Source organism: Uranotaenia lowii, chromosome 1 (genome assembly GCF_029784155.1).
Source record: "Uranotaenia lowii strain MFRU-FL chromosome 1, ASM2978415v1, whole genome shotgun sequence".
Taxonomy (NCBI): Eukaryota; Metazoa; Arthropoda; class Insecta; order Diptera; family Culicidae; genus Uranotaenia; species Uranotaenia lowii.
In genome coordinates this window covers 90,989,634-91,013,074 of record NC_073691.1, presented here as the reverse complement: position 1 = coordinate 91,013,074, position 23,441 = coordinate 90,989,634, and the positions used below count along the sequence as shown (strand labels likewise).

The 23,441-nt window shown below is 39.7% G+C and overlaps 2 protein-coding genes across 4 annotated transcripts in view; one reads left to right on the top strand and one right to left on the bottom strand.

Annotated features, from left to right (window-relative positions):
- LOC129739985 (acetylcholine receptor subunit alpha-like) overlaps positions 1 to 23,441 on the bottom strand; it is a 706,505-nt gene that overhangs the window by 626,108 nt on the left and 56,956 nt on the right. The gene's annotated exons all lie outside the window — the stretch shown is intronic.
- Positions 13,418 to 14,948, top strand: LOC129739986 (uncharacterized). 2 transcript variants are annotated; one of them, XM_055731565.1, is made up of 2 exons: positions 13,418 to 14,724; positions 14,787 to 14,948. In XM_055731565.1, the coding sequence occupies exon 1, from the start codon at positions 13,464 to 13,466 to the stop codon at positions 14,478 to 14,480; it is 1,017 nt and encodes a 338-aa protein (XP_055587540.1). In that variant the 5' UTR covers positions 13,418 to 13,463; the 3' UTR covers positions 14,481 to 14,724; positions 14,787 to 14,948. The 2 variants fall into 2 exon arrangements, with proteins under 2 accessions (XP_055587540.1, XP_055587539.1); XM_055731564.1 differs by having other exon boundaries at positions 14,781 to 14,948.

The window sequence follows — 23,441 nt, the reverse complement described above, 5'->3', positions numbered from 1 at the left end:
TTTTGCCCGGTCGGACACAATCTCACATGTGTTCGACCCGTCCGTGTTTCAATGTGGGTAGGAATGCGATGGGTTTCTTCATCGCTTCCTATCAACATTGAAACGGCGCGCGGCAAAGAATCACGCAAGTAGTTAAAAAGCTGTTCACACAACAAAAGCCCTGCTCACATTTTCACCAACTATTCAATTTCTTCTACCCAAAGCGCTCTAGCTTTGATCTTTCCACCTATAATACTTTCATGTTCTTTCTAAATATTCTACCTTGAATTTTCACAACTCGCCGAAATGCCAAAAATTAAATAAGAATATATCCCAGCGGCGATTAAAATAAGATAACAGAATCACTTGGCTAAAGAAGGGGGGAAATGGGATAACAAAAATTACAACACAATTCACCACGATGCATTTGGCAAAAAAGTAAGGCATCGGATGGATAATATGCGAAAACAAAAAGTAGCAACCATCCGATGTACCTAAAAAAAGTAGCACGCATCGATAGAATTGGCTTAGCAATAGAACAGCACATGTGAGCGCTGCTTGGGTGATTTTTTGCCCGGTCGGACACAATCTCACATGTGTTCGACCCGTCCGTGTTTCAATGTGGGTAGGAATGCGATGGGTTTCTTCATCGCTTCCTATCAACATTGAAACGGCGCGCGGCAAAGAATCACGCAAGTAGTTAAAAAGCTGTTCACACAACAAAAGCCCTGCTCACATTTTCACCAACTATTCAATTTCTTCTACCCAAAGCGCTCTAGCTTTGATCTTTCCACCTATAATACTTTCATGTTCTTTCTAAATATTCTACCTTGAATTTTCACAACTCGCCGAAATGCCAAAAATTAAATAAGAATATATCCCAGCGGCGATTAAAATAAGATAACAGAATCACTTGGCTAAAGAAGGGGGGAAATGGGATAACAAAAATTACAACACAATTCACCACGATGCATTTGGCAAAAAAGTAAGGCATCGGATGGATAATATGCGAAAACAAAAAGTAGCAACCATCCGATGTACCTAAAAAAAGTAGCACGCATCGATAGAATTGGCTTAGCAATAGAACAGCACATGTGAGCGCTGCTTGGGTGATTTTTTGCCCGGTCGGACACAATCTCACATGTGTTCGACCCGTCCGTGTTTCAATGTGGGTAGGAATGCGATGGGTTTCTTCATCGCTTCCTATCAACATTGAAACGGCGCGCGGCAAAGAATCACGCAAGTAGTTAAAAAGCTGTTCACACAACAAAAGCCCTGCTCACATTTTCACCAACTATTCAATTTCTTCTACCCAAAGCGCTCTAGCTTTGATCTTTCCACCTATAATACTTTCATGTTCTTTCTAAATATTCTACCTTGAATTTTCACAACTCGCCGAAATGCCAAAAATTAAATAAGAATATATCCCAGCGGCGATTAAAATAAGATAACAGAATCACTTGGCTAAAGAAGGGGGGAAATGGGATAACAAAAATTACAACACAATTCACCACGATGCATTTGGCAAAAAAGTAAGGCATCGGATGGATAATATGCGAAAACAAAAAGTAGCAACCATCCGATGTACCTAAAAAAAAGTAGCACGCATCGATAGAATTGGCTTAGCAATAGAACAGCACATGTGAGCGCTGCTTGGGTGATTTTTTGCCCGGTCGGACACAATCTCACATGTGTTCGACCCGTCCGTGTTTCAATGTGGGTAGGAATGCGATGGGTTTCTTCATCGCTTCCTATCAACATTGAAACGGCGCGCGGCAAAGAATCACGCAAGTAGTTAAAAAGCTGTTCACACAACAAAAGCCCTGCTCACATTTTCACCAACTATTCAATTTCTTCTACCCAAAGCGCTCTAGCTTTGATCTTTCCACCTATAATACTTTCATGTTCTTTCTAAATATTCTACCTTGAATTTTCACAACTCGCCGAAATGCCAAAAATTAAATAAGAATAATTGACAATTCGATAAAAAATTGTTTAAAGAGTTATGTAACTCAGTTAGTTTAAATTTTAGTTTCGATGTATCAGATCAATTCCATTCTTATTGAAGAAGATTTTTTTTGAAAACTATATCCAAAGGGGAAATTTGATGAAGTTTCAGATTATCTTAAATATATATTCTCTGATAAAAGGCCTAGAGTGAATCGTTCACCAGAAGATCCTTTCTTGAAGAACTGCGATTTTTTCCTCAATAAGATAAGGATCATTTTCGCTTTGAAAAACTTTAAATCTATAGCTTTTATTCGTTTGTTAAAATTAATTCTTAAAAACTGTTAAACTTAAATTTCAATGTTATGAAATTTGTTACCTTAATCAGCTCACAGAATTTTCCCAGCAAACATTTATGAAGGTATAACGCAGGAACAAAAGAATTATTCAAACAAATATAACAGATAAAAAGATTGTATTAAACTTACCAAAATAGCATATAGCTACAAAAGTGGAGGCGATATATCTACAATAACAAGATTCCAACGATTCGATTTTCCAACATAAAGCAAAATAAACGAAAAAAAATTCTCGACCGAGATTTGAACACCAGTCCTTCGAGTTCGCAGTCAGGTATCTTACCACGATGCCAACTCATCAGATGATATGGTCCACGCTATAGCTCTATATGTGAGATTTTCTTTTTTCGAACCGGTCAAAGAAAGAGACCGGAGAGAATGTCATTTGAAGGACCGCCCATTTATCTTAAATCATTTCACTCCAATCGTATATGTCGAATTAGTATATTCTCAACTTTTTGGAAACATATTTACGAATTGACTAAACTGCTATCCGATTCAATTTTCTTCGGGCAAAGATTTTCGTAAATGAATGATAGAATATCACTCAATACCAACGTGTTTACGATAGTTATTTAAAATGTCTTAATATTCGATTTGGATTATCATTTCTTTTAAGATTTCATGTTAGCTGGGTTATTTGCCTCTGTCTTCAGAAGGCTCGAATCAAATGGTAAGCTTATTACGATTCCATGTTGTTGAATCGTAAATTAACAATAATTGCCAAAACGAATATCTACATAAAATGATCAAACATTAAGTTTCATTACGTTTGTACAGTCAGAGTGAAGCATCAATCATGATTTTCTCCTCAATCAAAATCTCATAATCAATTGCAATGATTGCTCAATAGAAATAGAATTTATCTAGAAAGCGATACGCGACTAAGTGCATTTAGTTTAGTTTTGGATGCATGATGTTGTATTCACAGTTATTCTTAAATCTAATTTACCTTACCTTACTGCGACTGGCTTTCTTCTCCTCGGTCAGCTTCAAGCCACGCTAATAAAATGCTGTCAGTTGATTACTTGCAGCTCATGCTATATCACCACCCATTCCAATCGTAAACAAACCGCTCTCTCCCACTTCAACGACACGCACACTTCTTAAGGATTCATGGAGAGTATCGCCACACTATATCTTCTCTCCCAGAAGTGAAGTGTATGACACCCCACACGATCTCTCTTCGCTATCACGCACACTTATCCGGAAACCGTGGATAGAACAGAGGGAGGCAACGTTACACGTTTTGTCTATGTATCGTGTGACCAACATCTTTTAAACAAGTGGTCGTGAATCTCGCTTTTAAGCTTTTTTTCCTCAGATTTAAGCTTTTTTTACCTTGAGAAGATACGAGACGAAAGCTTAAATCTGAGAAAAAAAGCTTAAATCTCTCAAAAAAAGCTTAAATCTGAGAGATGTGCTCCATACGGTTTGAATAGCGTTGCCACCGTCTGGGATAGAATCGCCTTGCGATATTCTCCCTCGTAGGGTTGAAAACTCTCACACCTTAGACGCACAATATATGGAAAGATCCTTCCGAACAAACGCTTCAAACACAGAGATTCGGGGACAGAATACCGCTATCGAAATCTGCTTCTTTCTCGATCACATGCACTGGTCATCACTACCAGATTCTTTCGAATTCGCTTTCCAATATTCTCCGACACTTGCTTGCACTTTCCGATGCCGCTAAACCGTAATCACTCTCGTATTTTCCCGATATCTCAAATCGTCCGACGCTCGAGCACCCGACGCATGCAAGGTCCCGTCTACTTACTGCTCGAGTATCGTCGCCTGGCTTGGTGCTTTGTTGAGTCGCAGAACCAGCGTTGCCACATTTAAATCTGTATTTTCGAGGCAAAAAATCTTTTAAATCTGTATAAAATCTCAAAAATCTGTATTTAAATCTGTATGCAAAATTTTGATTCCGGATACTACATTGCACTAAGACGACCTTTTTTATAATGCGTGGCGAACTAATCTAGTTGCCTCTTCATTATTGCGAACTGCGACATTTGTGCGATGTTTCAAATCAGTGTTAATCCTTTGATTTTGCTACATGAAATCCTTTTTGGTTTGTTTGTAAAAATAAATGAGACTTAGAAACATTGTACGAAATCCAAATTCCCAGTACAATGAACAAAATTCATATCCGCTTCCGCTACATGTAAAAAATAAGGTCACGCCAACTTTAAAGTGGATATGTTTCGTAAAATGCAACGATCTTTGTCCATCCGGGGTTTAACAATCAGATGGGATTTGAAAATTGTGTCAATTGTCTCTGATCAGTTTCTGTATTTAGTTGTAATCGCTGTATACGGCAAGAAAAATATTCACAGCAGCTGAAGTATTTAACTGGGTCCATTAAAAGTTACATTTCGTGTAATGCAATGTCTGATCTTGGTATTTGATTTTCGAACACAGGTTTGAAAACTGTTTTCTAACCCTTGCATTGATGCAGTTCCGAACTATAATCTGGAAGATTATTCTCATTTGTGAGCATGACAATTGATGGCTTGTGTTAAGAACGGCAACACTGGATAAGTAAGGCGTCGCGGAGAAATGCAGTTCAGTGGCGAGTCATCTGACAGCTAATCCGACTAGGCGTATTTCTCCGTCTCTTTTCTCCACGTCATTCGGAACGGACCTGTCGTCGAGCATTACGAGTGCGAAATTGCAGTAATTTCAATTTAAATACTAAGTTTCTTGTGACACAATTGCGAAGATCTTAAAACTAATAGTACGGTTTGTTAGTACGGCGAAGTTCTGTTGAAACGGACAAGCTCAGGTACAAATTTACTACTAAGACAAAACACAATTCCTAGCTAACCTAACCTAACTTAGTTGCAGGACAATAACTACGAACCGTCCAGTTTTAGATCAATCATCCACTATTTAAAATACTAAATTGTTTGCTACATAACAACGGAATTAGTTATACTAGGTATGAGTTGGTTTAAAACTTAATACTAAATTATTATAAAACCTAATTACATGTAGTTACAGCAAACAAACACACACAACAAACACACAACATAGAAGTTGTTCGGGCGTGAAAAGTTAATTTGCGCACTGAATTTGTAAGTTCCTATCAATTTATTAACATTAAATTTATAACAGTTCTAAAAGCCAAATATATTTACAGCTTGAAGCTGTCTTACTGCTGTCAAGACCGAGCGTTTTTCATTTCACTTTCGCCCGCAACAATCTTCAAGAAATTCATCATCAAAGATGGACAAAACACCTCTCCGAAAAGACGGCTTCGACTGTTCTGCCTGTAACCAGCCCAATTCGATTTGCGACTTGGTCCAGTGCGATCTGTGCCCAAGGTGGTGGCATCAATCGTGTGTAGGTGTTACCCCATCGGTGGAACGCAGACCCTGGATCTGTAAGTATTGCTCAAATGCTGGGAGCAGTCAATCATCCAGTACCACCACCAGTTCCCGGTCTCGCAGGCGGACGCTCCAATTGCAGCAGCTGGAAGAAAAGCGCGAACTGGACCGCAAAGCGAGAGAACTGAAAGCCAAACTGGATGAGATCGAAGCGGAGCAGCTCTACGTGGTGGAAAAGTACAAGGTTCTTCAGGCGGGAGGGTCTTCCGACGAAGAAGACGATGCCGGGTCTATTCTACACACACCGGACGTCAATCGAGTTAAAGATTGGGTCGTCACGCAAGAGAAAGGAGGAAATCAGCAGCAGCCACCAACGAGCAGCTCGATTCCCCCTGCTCCACAAAGCGCTCCTCATTTTACTACTCCTCGTAGGAATCTAGGAGCTTCTCCCAAGCGGCGCAGCTACGTTCAACCACCCAAACCCGGGCCATCAGGTTTAGGATGGCAAAATGGATCCAATCCAACAAATTGGGAAAACAACTGGAAATCGCTTTCGGTTGTCGGAGTTCATCAATGGGAATCTTTGCTGCTGCAGAAAAACGTCGTTCGGATGCAAGATCCGAAATTTCGACCGATAGATCATAATTCGGTTTCCGAATCGCCGGTTATTGATCGTACGGTCCAGGATTCTCATTCGTCGTTCCAAGTACGATCGGGACAAACACAGGGCGTTCCTAATGCTTTACCATCCGCCCCGATTCCGATGCGACGCACAATGATTCCAGTGCAAACCGTCCCGAATCCAGTGCAGTCTGAGACGGTTCAGCCTACAGTGGAAAACATCGAGCAGGCGAAACAGTATGGACATTCCAGGGTGCCGCGTGAGCTCAAGGCAGTGGTTCCCAATCCAAGCTCCCGAATGCCGAGCCGATCATCGATTCCCGAGCCCAATCCGAATAGTTTCAACAATCAACGGGGTCCTGATCCAGCAACCTTCCATCAACCGATGTCGGGTTCAGTGATGCCCAATCCTACAACCGAGTCTCAACAATCGAAAAACCATCCGGAGGTTTCACAACAACGACTGGTAAAACATCCTCCCTCTCACCAAGCTCAAGGTAAGACCGAACCATTACCCTCTTGCTTCGAACAATATATGCCACCAAATATTGCCCATCCGTCAATATATTCCCACAATGCTCCAATCAACATTGCCCCTGATAATTATGATCATGCAACTAATTATGCCCAAATTCCCACAAATTATGCTTCTCACAATTCTGGCCATAATAGAGACAGCAATATAGACCACCTCGCCCCCCTTATCACACAACTTGGCTTGGGTCCAAACGAACTTCCGGATTGCACCCACTTTCTTAACACCTATCAACCAACATCCTCTCAACTACTAGCTCGACAAGTGTTTCCTCGAGACCTTCCAACTTTCGATGGCAATCCCAATGATTGGCCGTTGTTTATCAGCAGTTTCACAAATTCTACCTTAGCTTGCGGCTATAGCCCAGTTGAGAACCTCGGTAGACTGCAACGTTGTTTAAAGGGTTCTGCCCTGGAATCTGTTCGCAGCCGACTTCACATTCCAGAATCGGTTCCTTTCATTATGGAAACACTCCGCTTTCTTTATGGGCGTCCAGAACTTCTCATCAATGCCCTACTGGACAAAGTGCGTTCCGTTCCCGCACCGAGAGCGGAGAAGCTTGCATCGTTTATCGATTTTGGGATTGCGGTTCAAAGCCTTTGCGGTTATTTGGAAGCCGCCAATCATCAAGCTCACCTGTCAAATCCGTCATTGTTGAATGAGTTGGTCAACCGTCTCCCTTCCGAATATCAATACAAGTGGGTGGAATATATTGAAAGTGAAGATCCAGTGGACCTGAAAACATTCGCACGGTTTGTATCCAGAATAGCGAAGACAGCGAGTTGTGTGGCCGTGTACCAGGGAGCAGTTCCGAGAGAGGATAAACCGAAGCCCAAACGTGGTTCGCTAAACGTGCACCTAGAGGCCGCTGAGGAGAATCAAACGCCGGTAGAAAAACTCTGCCCAGCCTGTTTTCAAAACCAGCATCCGCTCAAAGAGTGTAGTAAGTTTAAAGCGTTTAACGTCGACGAGCGGTGGGAATATGTGGAGCAACAAGAAGTCTGTCGCAACTGTTTGAACTATCATGGAAGGCGATCCTGTCGCATCAGCGGTAGGTGTGGGGTCAACGGTTGTACGTTCCGCCATCATCCGCTTCTACACTCTGGACGTACAAAAATCCCTTCAAATCCGCGGCAATCCGGTTCAGGCACAGAAGATACAAACAGAGCAACGACGAAGAACCCCGCTAGCTCCGCAGCACCGCCTACAACACCATCTGTTCCGGCCATACAAGCAAGTGGCAGTAGTTATATCCATCGTAGTCCGGAGCTGACTTTCTTGTTCAGGATTCTTCCGATCACCGTTTACGGGAACGAAAAGGCTGTGGATACTTTCGCTTTCGTCGACGAAGGGTCATCGATTACGCTAGTCGAAGACTCGTTGGTAAAAGAGCTCGGAGTAGAAGGTATTCCACAAGTTCTGTGCCTTCAATGGACAGGGGATATGACGCGCACCGAACACGATTCTAAGCTGGTCGAGTTAAAGGTTTCTGGTCCGAGCAAAAATAAAATACGCCTGAGTGATGCGCGTACGGTGAGCAACCTTGGCCTCGCCACCCAATCACTGGATTACGTCAGTTTGGTACGAGATTATCCACACTTAAAAGGACTTCCGATTGATAGCTACACCGATGCAATGCCCAGGATCCTGATTGGTGTCAACAACCTACATATGACCGTTCCGCTTCGGGTCAAGCAAGGTCGTGCGCACGAGCCTATGGCAGCGAAAACAAAGTTGGGTTGGTGTATCTATGGAGGCATGTCATCGGAGCACACACCGGTGCAGGTGAACTATCACGCGTGTAGCTGCTCGCAGGATGATTCTCTTCACAAGGTTGTGCGACAATATTTTGAGCTCGAAGATATGTGGATTCATGCCACTACCAAACTCGAATCGGATGCAGATACAAGAGCGCGTCAAATTTTGGAGGAATCGACACACAGGCAAGGAGAACGTTTCGAGACAGGTCTGCTGTGGAAATACGATCAGTTTGAATTCCCTGACAGCTATCCGATGGCCTTCAAACGATATGAATGCCTGGAGAAGAAGATGATTCGAAATCCGGAGTTACGGCAGAACCTTACGAAGCAGATGGAGAGCTACCAAGCCAAGGGCTACGCACACCGAATTACCGAGGCCGAATTAAGGAATTCGGACCCTAGACGAGTCTGGTACCTACCGCTAGGTGTAGTGGTAAACCCGAAGAAACCCGGGAAAGTGCGAATGATCTGGGATGCATCAGCGACAGTAGACGGTATTTCACTCAACACCATGCTGCTCAAAGGACCTGACGAGCTAGCTCCTCTTCCCTGGGTCCTTTTCCGCTTCCGCCAGTTCCCGGTGGCCGTTTCCGGGGACATCGCGGAAATGTTTCACCAAATCCGTATCAACAAACGCGATAGACAAGCGCAGAGATTTCTTTGGAAGCCGGAAGGAAGCAGTCAACCTGAAATCTACGTGATGGATGTCGCTACGTTCGGTTCAGCGTGTTCACCAGCGTCAGCGCAATACGTGAAAAACAGGAACGCCCAAGAATTCAAAAACACTAGTTCACGCGCGGTTGAAGGAATAATCAAAGGCCATTACGTTGACGACTATGCCGATAGTTTCATCACCATAGACGAGGCTGTGGAAGTAGCCACAGACATCAAATCGATACACGCTGCAGGCGGTTTCAATATCAGAGATTGGAGGTCAAACCGCATAGCCGTTTTGGATGCTCTTGGTGAGAAAGATACCTCTGAACCCAAGCCTCTCAAACTAGAGACGAATTTAACTACCGAAAGGGTGCTCGGAATGCACTGGCTGCCACACGAAGACGTTTTAGGTTATTCTACAACCCTAGCACCGGAACTGCAAGAATTAGTGTCGTCGAAACGTAAACCAACGAAGCGTGAAGCACTGCGCTGCCTTATGTCGTTCTTCGATCCATTGGGATTGCTCGCAGCGTTCGTTCTACATGGGAAGATTCTACTCCAAGACGTTTGGCGCGCTGGAACTCAGTGGGATGAAGCCGTGGGAGACCAAGAATACGAGAAATGGTTGCGCTGGATTGAAGGATTTCCACTCATTGATGATCTGCAGATCCCTCGATGCTACTTCAACAACGTCGACTACGACGATGTACAACTTCACATCTTTGTGGATGCCAGCGAAGATGCTTGCGCTGCCGTTGGATACTTCCGTGTTCCAAATAATGCCGGGGGATACGCTTGTGCACTAGTTGCAGCGAAAACAAAAGTCGCTCCTTTGAAGCATTGGTCCATTCCACGCCTGGAGCTTCAAGCAGCTGTAATGGGTACCCGTTTGAGGAAATTCGTCGAAGAGGGGCACACTCTTTCCATAAAGCGATGCGTTCTGTGGTCAGACTCCAGTACTGTGTTGGCCTGGATACGCTCCGATCATCGGAGATATACACAATTCGTGGCATGCAGAGTAGGCGAAATCCTAACCAACTCCAGCATCTCGGAGTGGCGATGGATTCCATCGAAGCAAAACGTCGCCGACCTCGCCACCAAGTGGGGACAAGGCCCACCACTGACATCTCAAAACGCCTGGTTCTGTGGTCCAGCTTTCCTCAAAGAAGACGAGTACGAATGGCCGCAACCAAGGAAGCCGAACGACACCGAGGAGGAGTTGAAGACGGCACGCCAAATTTCCTGTCCCCACTCCGCCGTTGTAGCTCCAATTGTAGTCGTCGACGCCAGTAGGTTTAGCAAATGGGAGCGAATACTGCGAACTGTCGGATACGTGCATCGCTACATAAATCGCCGAGTCAAGTTAATCCCCGCTGAAGCAGAAGGAATCCATCTCAACCAAAACGAATTGGTAGCAGCTGAAAACTCGTTGTTCTGGATGGCACAACAACAATCGTATCCTGCTGAAACATCCCTACTTCAACGAAGTCGACCAGAGAATTCAAGCCGGCAGCATCGTCTTCCAAGACACACCCAAGTAACACAGATCAAGCCAATTGGCTTTTTTGAGTTTTAATATTGTTTTATGAAGACTTTTCGATGGCATCCAATTTTTAAAACGGTTTTATTGTAACATAGGAAATGCTTCATTTATCGTGTGTTTTAAAAGAGCCCTGAAAGTTTTGCTAAAACTTGAATAAAACACTATCTTAAGAGTGTTGTAAAAAAGTTGCAAAAGTATTGCTAAAGATTCAATAAAACACATATTTTCCTGTTTTTATTAGAGCTTTGGTACCAGTTTTAATAATGCGCTCAATGCGCTTTTAAAACTAGCGTTCAAGCCAAGTTGAAAAACTGTTTTATTGGAACATTGGATGTAGGCATGATAAAACTAAGTGACAGATGATTTGACAATCGAGAAGAACGTATACACGCTTAAACTTTTTTACCTCTTTTTGAGATAGCATAACCTTTTTTGAAAGGATTATCACTCAAAATTGAGAAAAGCGTGCTATCAAAATGATATAAATTAACACAGTTTAATTCATCTGAAAAATAAAAACAACTTTGTTGTATCCGCATTCATATTTCAAAACAACCGCAAATCAGTCCACATAATTATTCGCTCAATTCGAATAAAAGCCTACTGTGAATAAACTGTTCTTCTGATTCGATAAGAATAACTGTACTAGAAAATTCATTTACAAGTATGCCTATTAAACTACACGTTTTATTTATCCATCTCTGTCTCTCAATGCGAAGTTGATCTTTATTTACGTCATCCAATCCAGAACTTACAAAATTATTTTCAGATCAACCGTCCAAATTTCTAGAAGACTGCAGAAACCGGTTTCTACTCAGCAAAGACGGAGAAATTGAGTTTCATCACAAGCGAAAATGCTCATTCTAAATCAGCCTCAACAAATTTCAGATGATATATTCTGAATGAAGACCACTAGCATTGGCCGATCATTGAAAATAACGATTTATTTAAAGCGTAATGCAGTTCTGGTAATAGTAAGCAAAACATCCGAAGGACGTTTTAAAGAATCGTTTTATCGCTTCCAATTGTTTTCCCATACAACTGTTTTAACAGTTTTTAACTGTTTTACATAACCTAACTACACATTCAAAATTCAATCATTTCGGAATTCACGATTCAAGCAATGTTTTTACAATTTCAATAATCGTTTGCTAAACGTTTTATTACGCTTCAAAAATCATTTGATTATAATCTTTATTTATGCGGGTTATTATTTAGCTTTGAGGCCAGGTTTTTGATGACAGAAAATGTTCTATTCCAAAACAGTTTGAGATTATTTGATAGCTACTTGTTGTTAAAAGATAATTGACCATCCTCTATTCATAGTTAAAAGGAAACAAAACAAAAAGTTGCAAGAATGCCTTTTTCCAAGCTACAAATCGAAATGTTCTCATTTATTGCGAAAAACTTCTTTTTCTCAAAAATGGATAAATCCATCATGAGCGTGTATTCCATTAAGAGAAACGTCAAACGAAGCTGTGATTCAAGGTCTCTTAAAACCATTTAAAAACTGTTTATTGAAATAGTTTTATTACCACATTTTTCTAACCGGCATAAAACCATTTTAACACTGTTTTACAACTGCTTTAAGATTTTCAATATTAATTTACTGTACACCATGTTGATTGTGAAATTGAATCGAAATTACTGACGCCATGTTGCTGGAAATAATACTTTAATACTAAAAACTAGACATTTTCATCAAATTTGACAATGTTGGCGGTACTATTTGTTGTATAGGCGATGAATTTCAACGCAAAACAAAAGTTGCATCTTTTGAGCCAATTTATTTTTCCTTTAATTATAATTTTTTTATTTAAATAATGCTTAAAATATGGTCAACCTTGATTTTCTTTGAGGCGCGCTTAAGTTTTGATGCTATTTCGTATATACTTCACCAGATATCTGAGGTTGCAGGAAGTTTCTTGCTTAGATATATTGAAAATGAGAATGAGAATATTTTTAAAATATTTTAAATGGAATCTTTACCTATCATCAAATGCTTGGGAGAGTAAGTGATAAAACGAGAAAAAACGGAACAGAAAGCTCCCACAGTAAAATTTCTATTAGATTCCACAGCTGCCACAGTAAAATTCCTATCAGATTTCACAGATCCCACAGTAAAATTCCTATCAGATTCCACGACGTAGTTTTAAAAGAGCTGTGGATAGTCTGAAGAGGGCTCTGAAAGGTTTCTTAAAGCTATGTCTATAAGGTCGAATAAAACTATTCTGTTGGATGTTTTATTATAGCGTATAGAATTAGCTTTAAAAACGTTAACAAAATGGGCCCTTTTGGCCATATGTTAGCTTTAAAGTAGTTGTGCTAATGCGTAGAATGCGCTTTGGCTTATAAAGTAGCTTTAGGAAATAGTCTTAAGCGAACTGTTAAGGTTGGAATAAAACTTAAATTGTTACTTGGGACAGTCAACTTCACCATATAAACTCCTTCTTAGATGAAAATTCCGTTCTCAGAGTAGATAGCCGAGTTGGAGCAGCCAGAAACGTCGCAATGACAGTCCGATATCCAGTTATTCTTCCTCCGTCTCACAGAATCACGGAACTGATCATCGACTTCTATCATCGAAAATTTCTACATGCCAATTTCGAAACTGTGGTTAACGAACTTCGCCAATCCTTCCACATATCGAAAATAAGAACTACAGTTAAGAAAATTATTCGTCAATGCCAGAACTGTAAGGTATACAAATGCAAACCCCAGGTACCAATGATGGGCCCACTGCCCGAGGCTCGTTTAGCCTCATTCGTACGACCATTCAGCTACGTTGGCCTAGATTTGTTTGGTCCGATCTTGGTAAAGAGAGGAAGGAGCTCGGTGAAACGATGGGTGGCTCTATTTACCTGCTTAACGATCAGAGCCGTCCACGTCGAAGTAGTTCACAGCCTCACAACAGAATCCTGCATTATGAGCATCCGGCGCTTTGTTGTTCGCCGAGGCGCACCACTGGAAATCCATTCGGACAACGGAACCAATTTCCGTGGGGCTGACAACATCCTTCAACAACAAATAGGCCAGTTTCAGGAAGATTTGGCAGCAACCTTTACTAACACTCACACCAAGTGGATTTTCATACCTCCAGGAACGCCGCACATGGGTGGAAGCTGGGAGCGTATGGTACGCTCAGTTAAAACGGCCATGGAAAAAAGCTTGTGCGTAGGACGGAAGCTCGACGACGAAGCCCTGAATACGTTCGTGGTGGAAGCTGAAGGTGTTGTCAACTCGCGTCCTTTGACGTACCTACCACTGGATAGCGAGGAAGCTGAATCACTGACACCGAACCATTTCTTGCTTGGCAGCTCCAACGGCGTAAAACAACCGAGCAAGCAATTTGTGGATGAAGCTGTTGCTCTGAAGAACACCTGGAACCAAATAGAATCACAGTTGGACATGTTCTGGCGTCGTTGGGTCCGGGAGTATTTACCCACCTTGGCTCGTCGTACAAAGTGGTTCAACGAAGTCCAAGAGATTGGTGTGGGGAATCTAGTTGTGATCGTGAACGAATCTAAAAGAAATGGGTGGGTGCGAGGTCGGGTTCTGGAAGTCTTCCCCGGGACAGACGGGAGAGTTCGGCATGCAATAGTGCAAACAAACAAAGGGTTATCAAGGCAATCGGTCAGTAAATTAGCGGTGTTGAATGTTGAGCAAACTGGTGACTCTGAGCCAGATGCTGGCAATGGTCAGCGTCACGAGGGGGAGGATGTTAAGAACGGCAACACTGGATAAGTAAGGCGTCGCGGAGAAATGCAGTTCAGTGGCGAGTCATCTGACAGCTAATCCGACTAGGCGTATTTCTCCGTCTCTTTTCTCCACGTCATTCGGAACGGACCTGTCGTCGAGCATTACGAGTGCGAAATTGCAGTAATTTCAATTTAAATACTAAGTTTCTTGTGACACAATTGCGAAGATCTTAAAACTAATAGTACGGTTTGTTAGTACGGCGAAGTTCTGTTGAAACGGACAAGCTCAGGTACAAATTTACTACTAAGACAAAACACAATTCCTAGCTAACCTAACCTAACTTAGTTGCAGGACAATAACTACGAACCGTCCAGTTTTAGATCAATCATCCACTATTTAAAATACTAAATTGTTTGCTACATAACAACGGAATTAGTTATACTAGGTATGAGTTGGTTTAAAACTTAATACTAAATTATTATAAAACCTAATTACATGTAGTTACAGCAAACAAACACACACAACAAACACACAACATAGAAGTTGTTCGGGCGTGAAAAGTTAATTTGCGCACTGAATTTGTAAGTTCCTATCAATTTATTAACATTAAATTTATAACAGTTCTAAAAGCCAAATATATTTACAGCTTGAAGCTGTCTTACTGCTGTCAAGACCGAGCGTTTTTCATTTCACTTTCGCCCGCAACAGCTTGAACGTTGGATCATCAAAGGAGATTATTCTCGATTAACTCCAAGCATTATCAAAATATCATAGAATTTTTTTCATTTGCTGAAAATCTGTATAAAATCTGCATAAATTTCCAATTATCTGTAATCTGTATATCTCGCGTGAGCTTTCATTACGTCGAATGAAACAGAAACACCGAACCGAGAAAAACGCTTCTGAAATTTGAAGAGTGTTTTTCAAATCCTATTTTTATTCCTTCACCGATAATCCTTCAAAAAATACGCAATATTCATGGAAACTAATTGTGTCAGATATTCCACATTATGAATTTAATTTTTTGCAATTTTAGAGCTATTTTTTAATCATGTAGGAACATACGACATATTCAAACATAAATCGTTCATACGTCTGAATACATGCGTCGTTTGGAGGGGAAATTTGTTTCATTCGTCTCTTTTCTGTCGTCCTTTGATTCGTTCAACTTGCACTTACGCCCAAATGTTTCTGATGCAAATACTATGGGAAATTTTCAATTTTCTCGGCGTAGTGGCTGTTTAATAAGTGAAATATCTAGTGTAGCGGTAAATTGGTGAGTAAATAAATGCATAATGAAATGTGTGAATCGGCCATCGGGTGCACCATCGGTCAAACCAGCTCGCTGCTGCTGATCAGCTTTCTGTTGCCGATCAGCTGGAGGGGAAATTTGTCTTATTCGTCCTTTGATTCGTTCAACTTGCACTTACGCCCAAATGTTTCTGAGGCAATTACCGGTAAATTTTCAATTTTCTCGGCATAGTGAATGTTAACTGGGTTGTCGAGTGTAGCGGGAAATGTATTAGTGAATGCGTAATAAAAGTGTGAATCGGGGTGATTGGGTGACTAACAGCAGCAGGCTGCTGCCGATCAGCCGTCTGTTGTTAATTATAAGGTTTGCTGCTACTGCTGCTGTTCGGTTTCTTTTCCTTGCTGCATTATTTTACAGCGTTCGAAAGCCTGCTGGAGTATCGATTTAAGAACGCTTGAAAACAAGAATCTGAAATAATATTTTTTGCCAGGTTGATATTCTGATAATCTCTACCTGTATACACTTGTTTGCTCATGGAATCCATAGCGAATGTGCTAGGTTTTTCTTCCTCTGCACATTCGCCGTTTGGAAGAAGGGACGTAAGCAACATTGAAATTGGCAATCAACGTTTTGTTTCATTCGTCATTTTGAAAGTCTTAAATTTTATATATTAAAAGGGTTTAAATTGATTGTTTTATCAATCACATAGATAGATAATGTTATAATGAAGCTTTTTTAGTGAATATCTCAGTTTTTCAAATTTTGTTTCATTCGACGTAATGAAAGCTCACGCGAGATATACAGATTCTCGGTTTGAAAATTTCAAAAAATCTGTATGTTCACTGAAAAATCTGTATATGTGGTAACGCTGCGCAGAACTAGATCATGCGGTGCGCCTGTGTGCGTCGATTCGGCATCTATATTAAAGGCCCTCGTTTGAGAGCCTTTTGTGTTTGTGCATCAGACGCAATTTGAGGCTGGTGTGTAGTTTGCGATGAGGTTTGTTATGTTGCCGTTCTTCCGATAGGGCATGCATAAAGCTAGGCGATTTCCAGGTATCAATGCTTTCTATGAAGCTGATTGCTCCGTGAACGGATTAATTTGGGTCGCAGGATAGTCGTCCGTCTCTATTAAAATTCTAGCTGTCCTGTTGCTAGGAAACTGGCATTCGTAGTGGTAATCTTGTACCTCCTCGTGGTCGCCTTCTTTTACTCGCATGCAGCATGCAGATGGTCATGCAGAGTTTTATTCCGGTTTGCTACACTTTGTGTTAAACGACTCGGTGCTCTTTCCTGAGACGGTGTGACTTCTTAAAGACTGCGTACGGGAATGAGGTGATACGGAAATGCTTCTTTTTGACATTACGAGCGGTTTAGGTTCAAGTAGATGGATTCTGCTGCTCTGGTTGTGATGTTTGAGAAACAGGTAGAGTTTGTTGATTTGCGCCTCACGATGATTTTGTTGGTTGTTTTTCAATATCGACATAAGGTAGTTTATTTCACCAAATAAACTCAGTAACAAATTATTTTTAAATTTTGCTATCCTATTAATTGGAATAGTTTTTTTTTAAAATGAAGAATTGATTTTCATACGCCTCATTAACAGTAATGAATACCACCGTAAAAAAGTTAGCCCATTTTTGAAGCCTAATAACTTTTTTTATCTTAACTCTTATCGAAATGCAGTCCTTGGATGAAGAATTTATCATAGTTTAGGCTTTTAGAAAAATTGTTTTTGAAAGAAATCGGCCGACGGAAACCAAAGTTATTGATGAAAAACTAGTTTTTTTTATTGGCATCACAAATCGTCCAGTCATGTTCCTAAGCCCCTGTTGTTATGCAATTTTTCTTTTAAATTGTCAAGCATTTTTCCGCCCTTCCCCCCTTCTTTCCGAACTATCAAGTGAATATTATCCAATCTCAAATATTTGAAAAACATCATAAATTGCAATCGAGTACAACAACAATGGTTAAAATCGATCATTATTAGACGAAACGGCATGTATTTCACATTGAGTGTTCTGGTCGGACATTTAGTCGCCTCCTTAAAACAGTAATGAATATCACCCTTAAAAAAGTTAGCCAATTTTTGAAGCTTAATAACTTTTTTATCTTAGCTTTAATTGAAATGCAACCTTCTGATGAGATATTTGTCATAGTTTAGGCTTTAAGAAAACCCGTTTTTGAAAGAAATCGGTCGAAGGAGACAAAAGTTAATGACGAAAAACTAGTTTTTCATGTTCCTCTCGAACAAAATGTCTCAAAATCCCATACAAACTTCAGGCTCTTTGAGCGACCCCTTCCCGTGGTCCGATCTGGCCCAAATTTGGCATGAGATCTTGTACTTGGCCCAGGATCAATTTGAGCCTGCAGCGTATGACATTTCACAGGTTTTGAATTTCCCATACAAATTTGAGGCAGTCTAATAGGCACGTTTCGAATTTTGTTCCTCAAATTCCAAAGCTCAGTGAATCTAGTACATTTCAACCATCGGGACCTTTTTTCACTGGGAGGAAAACATATCACAAATTGAACACCATAGCAACTTATACCTACTTTTGCACGCAGAAAAATTGAAGCAGGCTAAAAGTGCTTGGTAGATAATGAAATTTCTATATATTTTTCTACGTTTTATTAGAACACGTGGAGTAATGTTTGAATGCTAGCGCCATCACTTCCAATGTATTAATCACTTACTAAAAAGTTAAGACACGAACCTTTGGTTGATGGAAATGTGGTGCAGTGTAATATCAGTTTATCAGTGGTAAAATGTCAACTTGTACAAAGCACTGTGATATATGTAGGGGAGAATGGGGATTCTTAATCCCATTTTCTTATTTTCATCATTCATTTTTGGAAAATTCAGCAATTCGCCGTTTTTTGCATTTTCTGACAGCATGTAACTCCAAGCTGAGATAAACAAGAGGAATTTTCGTGAGTCATTCAAAATTGTGATATTTTTTTAAGTTACAGGAGACTTGATCTTTAATTCACTCGGATTCTAGGCAAAAATCTTGCAAAATCCAAAGATAAAAGATCCGTTGCCTATTTTTTCCTATAAGTTCTCATTTCACAGTTTGTAAATAACAGACAAAGAGAATTCTAAAAGTTTTTCTACTACCCTAAGTTTATTGCATACGCGAAGGCGCAATTTTCTATTTTTAAGGTAAATACAGTATTTTGAATCCTTTTTAACAGTAATAGGAATGAATTATCCAAACGGATGAAAATTCCAAAAAAAAAACTTTTTAACAGTTGATTACTTGATAAACTTTAGTTATTGGACAGATAATAGTCATTTCGTGATAGCGAATTTTCACGATTCATTAAGAAGAAAAATATATTTTTTGGACTCTAGAGACCAATAAACCCATAATAAAATTTTTGGAAAACTTAAAAAAAAAATGAAAGTTTTCAATTGCTTTGAAAATATGGCATTATGGCATTCATATTATATTCTAACGACTGACATATTGGAATAAGTATTATTATTATAATTTTTCTTGTGGGAAATATTTTAAATGATAAATAAATGATCTTCAAATCACATTTTGTTAAATTTTTCTAACAAAGTGCAATAGCTCGAAAAATATTTTTTTTAAATTTGTTCAGATAACAGTATTTATGTTTTGTTCTATTTGGCACATCTTTCTAGAACATTTGATATTTGTAAGACATTTCGGTTTCGAGATACGGCGAAGGAATCAAGTATCCCCGGGGATCAAGTATCCTAATTATCCCCTATATTTTGTTTGGTAAAATTTTAACACCTGTAAGTTATTCCAAAAATTATTGAAAAAAATCTCCCAAATGATGTTTCGGAACGTTGGAATGGATCGTCTAGTTTTTTAGACCAAGATCCGAAGTATCCGCTCCACTCTTATGGTTACTCAATTTTATTAGCGAACCTTATGGATGCTAAAGCGCGTGGTACAATTCTTAATTCTTTGTAAATTTTCAATAGAAGAGTTTTACCATCCCATGGATGCTGCTAACCCATCTAAACTTCCTAACATTATTGTTGCTTAATTTTGTATGTCTTTAGCTGGCTCGTTGGCTAACTCGTGGTAGTGATGCAATAATCATTTTCCGCTAGTTGGTTTGGTTGAAGCTTGCAACCAATTTGAAGCACTTCTCTCGTTGTTCGAGTTCGTTGGTTTTGGCTACTTAGGCACCTACAATGTACAAGAAAGGCCACTCGAGCCGAGTTGCAGCTTCGGCCATTTGGTCAAAGGTGGTTGTAATGGTTTTCGAACAGGCAAGCAACATATTATTCCTCGCACTGGGTCCTGTCGATGTCGTTTTTTTTTCTATTACTTGCTTGATAGATGTCTCTCCATGTTTGATTGCATAACTGTAGGCGAAGAGCGAATCAAATGCTTTATTTAGTTTGAATTAACAAGATTCATCGTTACGAATTTCTAAGATTTTATGTATCACAAGCCCATTTAAGATGTACTGATATCTTCAAATTAAATCAAACCTACAAAAGAGATTTAAAATGATCAATTTTAACACGGACGAATGCTTTGCCTGTTGTTCCCAATTATTTTGAATTCCTTATTGCAAGGTAGCGCTACAATGACAGTAGTAACTGAAATGGTGAGCAAAGAAGGAGTCTCGTTTTATTGCCTACAATTGGTGGCGATTACAATCGCTCCTAATTTCGTTGGGACGTTGTTGATGCTTTCAAGAGATGTGTGTATCTTTTAAACAATTGTATAACCTTTCCGTCTTTTGATCAAGTTATGCTTTTGAAACATCAACAACAAATTCAGACTTTTTTTTCAAAAATAACGCGAATGTGAATTTATATTCAAATTATTCACGTTTCTAACGTTGTTCGAAAGCCACGCTGAGTCTCTCATTTCACCGAGTATTTTTTTGATGGCCGACTGGCATACTTTCAGTTTATCTCGACTAAGTGCATCGTATTCCAGCAGCAGTATAGGACGTGAAACACTCCAACATCAATCAGAGCCGAAAATGCTTAGTAGAATGCATAGGACTCTATTTAGTCACCTATCGCGACAAGTGGAAACATTCATACCCAATCCGAAGTTTCATTCAAACACGATTTGAGAAGCTGCATGAAAACATATCTTAACCTTAACAGTGATTCGCAATTGTTTTAAAGAAATGATAATTTAATAGTTACAGCCCATCTTTTGAACAATGTTAAGCATCTAAATAAAAGTTGTAGGAATTGTATTTTTTTAACCTTAGAATAAATTTGAAATTGAGTTTTGTATTTTTTTTTTTCACACGGTTCGATTTGCCTTATTTCTCATTCGACAAACAGTAGTGGATTCAAACACGAACAGTTGAATTACGTGGCCAGTCCAGCCTGCCTCCAGGGTGGAAATTCTACGGATTGTCAAAGCTAGAAGGAAACGTGCCTCTTTCCCAGAAGACGTGTTTCCATCAAAGTCGTACTTCTCGAGGGGCACATTCTCGAGTCCCCTTGGATCCTGAAGGCAGCCCAAACGAACGAACAAACGACAAGGTCAGTCAAATTGGATCTCTCGAAGATGTCCGAATCGGCTGAAATTGATTTAAGTGCGCCCATTTCGAACGACGGAGACGAACGACGACGGAGATAACCAATTGATTATTTGCCTACTTTTTTTTAGCCCGGCTACTGTCCTCTGCCAAGATCCACTACCGGATGCCGTTCCGTTTGTTTGCCTTCTACCAACAAGAGAATACGTGCGCTATTTTTGGGCTCAACCCAATTTGGAATACTGATGCTTAAACACAAACTCTTTACTCTGAGCCGGAGCTAAACGAAAAAAGAAAATGCCTCGCCGTTCTTTTTTTTTTCTTATTCCCACAGCCAGCAAACGGCGAGATATATCCTAGGATTTCGTCTCGTTTGTCCTTTTGCAAATTAAATATGACTTTATTTTGTGCCATTTGGATTTTCCTCAGCAGTGTTGTGGCACCCTTGGGGATTATTTTTTCTGTCGTTTTTATTATTTCGCAAAGATATGGAATTTGGGCGCCTTCCAGAAGCTGAGGAACGGCATCACTGTCCGTCTTCTGCTGATGGGATTAACCTTTCCAGGGAAACAAAACAAACAATTTTAAGGTGTTTCCTGCTTAGAGTTTGATCTATGGGTTTATTTTCTGTGGACACGAAATTCAAATCAGGTTAAGTGGTTTCGGGTTGCCTTTTGCAGGATCAATGCCAAATAGATGCTGGTTTTATGCTATTTGACGCTATCAATCTCATATTGATGATCCTAGGTGTGGGGAAGTGAGCATAATTTTTTGTATTTGATTTTCTCGTCAATTGAATTGAAAAGTTGAATGAGCTACGAGGGAATTCCATTGTACTCAACAATTTCGTGATCTTGAAACCGACCATACGGTATTTGCGGGTTTTGTTTCGGCCATATCTGTAGGGGAGAATGGGGATACTTGATCCCCTTTTCTTATTTTTATCATATCTTTTTGGAAAAGTTTAGTAACTCGTTGTCTTTTGCATTTTCTGACAGCGTGTATTCTCAAGTTTGTATGCTCCAAAAGTTGGAACGATACATGAACCCGTAGATAAACTGGAAGCATTTACGTGGAAGTAAAAAAATTGCGATATTTTTTAAGTTAAGGGAGACTTGATCCCTTATTGAAGGAGACTTGATCTTTCATTTCGGGGGCGCTAGTCCTTGGGTAAAATCAGATATACTATCATAAATAATTTCAAATAATTTCAAAAAAGAATGTCAATTGACTATTTTGTTCATGTTTTTTTCTAATTTCACAATTTATAACTGTCACAAGAAGTAAATTCCAAAACTATGTCTCAACCAAAATGTCGCTGCATACTTGAAGGCGCTATTTTCTGAATTTAAGAGAAACTCAACTTTCTTATCCCTTTTCGCCAGACAATCATTGTATAAATATTAGCTATAGGATAAATATTCGGAATCTTGTAATCAGCAATGATCACGATCAATTAAGAAGAAAAGAAAAACCTTTCTGAACTCTGAAAAATGTTAAGTGTTTACCATTGTTTTGAAAATATGGTATTATGATGTTCATATCAACAATAACGATTTGAAGTGATAAAAAAAAATCTTCAAGTCGCCTTTTGTGAAATTTTTAAAATAAAGTTCAATAAGTCAAAAAATTATATTGTTAAAATATTTTGAGCTTGAAGCATAGTTGTTTTACTCCATTTAGCACATTTTCCTAAAACATTTGATCCTTGTAAATCATTCCAGTTTCGGGATATAGCTAAGGAATCAAGTATCCCCAGGGATCAAGTATCCTCATTCTTCCCAATTTCTGCAACAAATAAACTCATTTTGCGAATAGATTTAAGCTGGCATGCAAACGCTATCGAATATATTAATTTTGATTTAAAAGATAAAAAACCAACAAAATAAAAAAAAAACCGACCAACGCTATTTTTTGAGGATTTTAAGTTTGATAGAAACGGTTACTATAAAGGATAACCTCAGTAATTCAAAGCTCACTTCAATATTGAAAAGGATTGCACAGTGGAAAAATTTGGACCTAAAATCTCAAACAATTTGACGCCGCAGGTTTATCGGCCCGAAAAAATACCGTCAATCGGGACATCATGCAAAAGCAAGGTTAGATGCAACATTTGTATACCACAACACTCATTCAATTTTTATTTCAATATCTTCTTCTTCTAATATATAAAGATGAGTTGGACTATATATGTTTGTTTGTTTGTATGCACCTTATACAAATCCACACCGCTGAACCGATCAGCCTGAAATT

What these genes read in the sequence shown, in the direction of transcription:
- LOC129739986 (XM_055731565.1), top strand. Translation starts at nt 13,464, where the DNA reads ATGATGGGCCCACTGCCCGAGGCTCGTTTAGCCTCATTCGTACGACCA.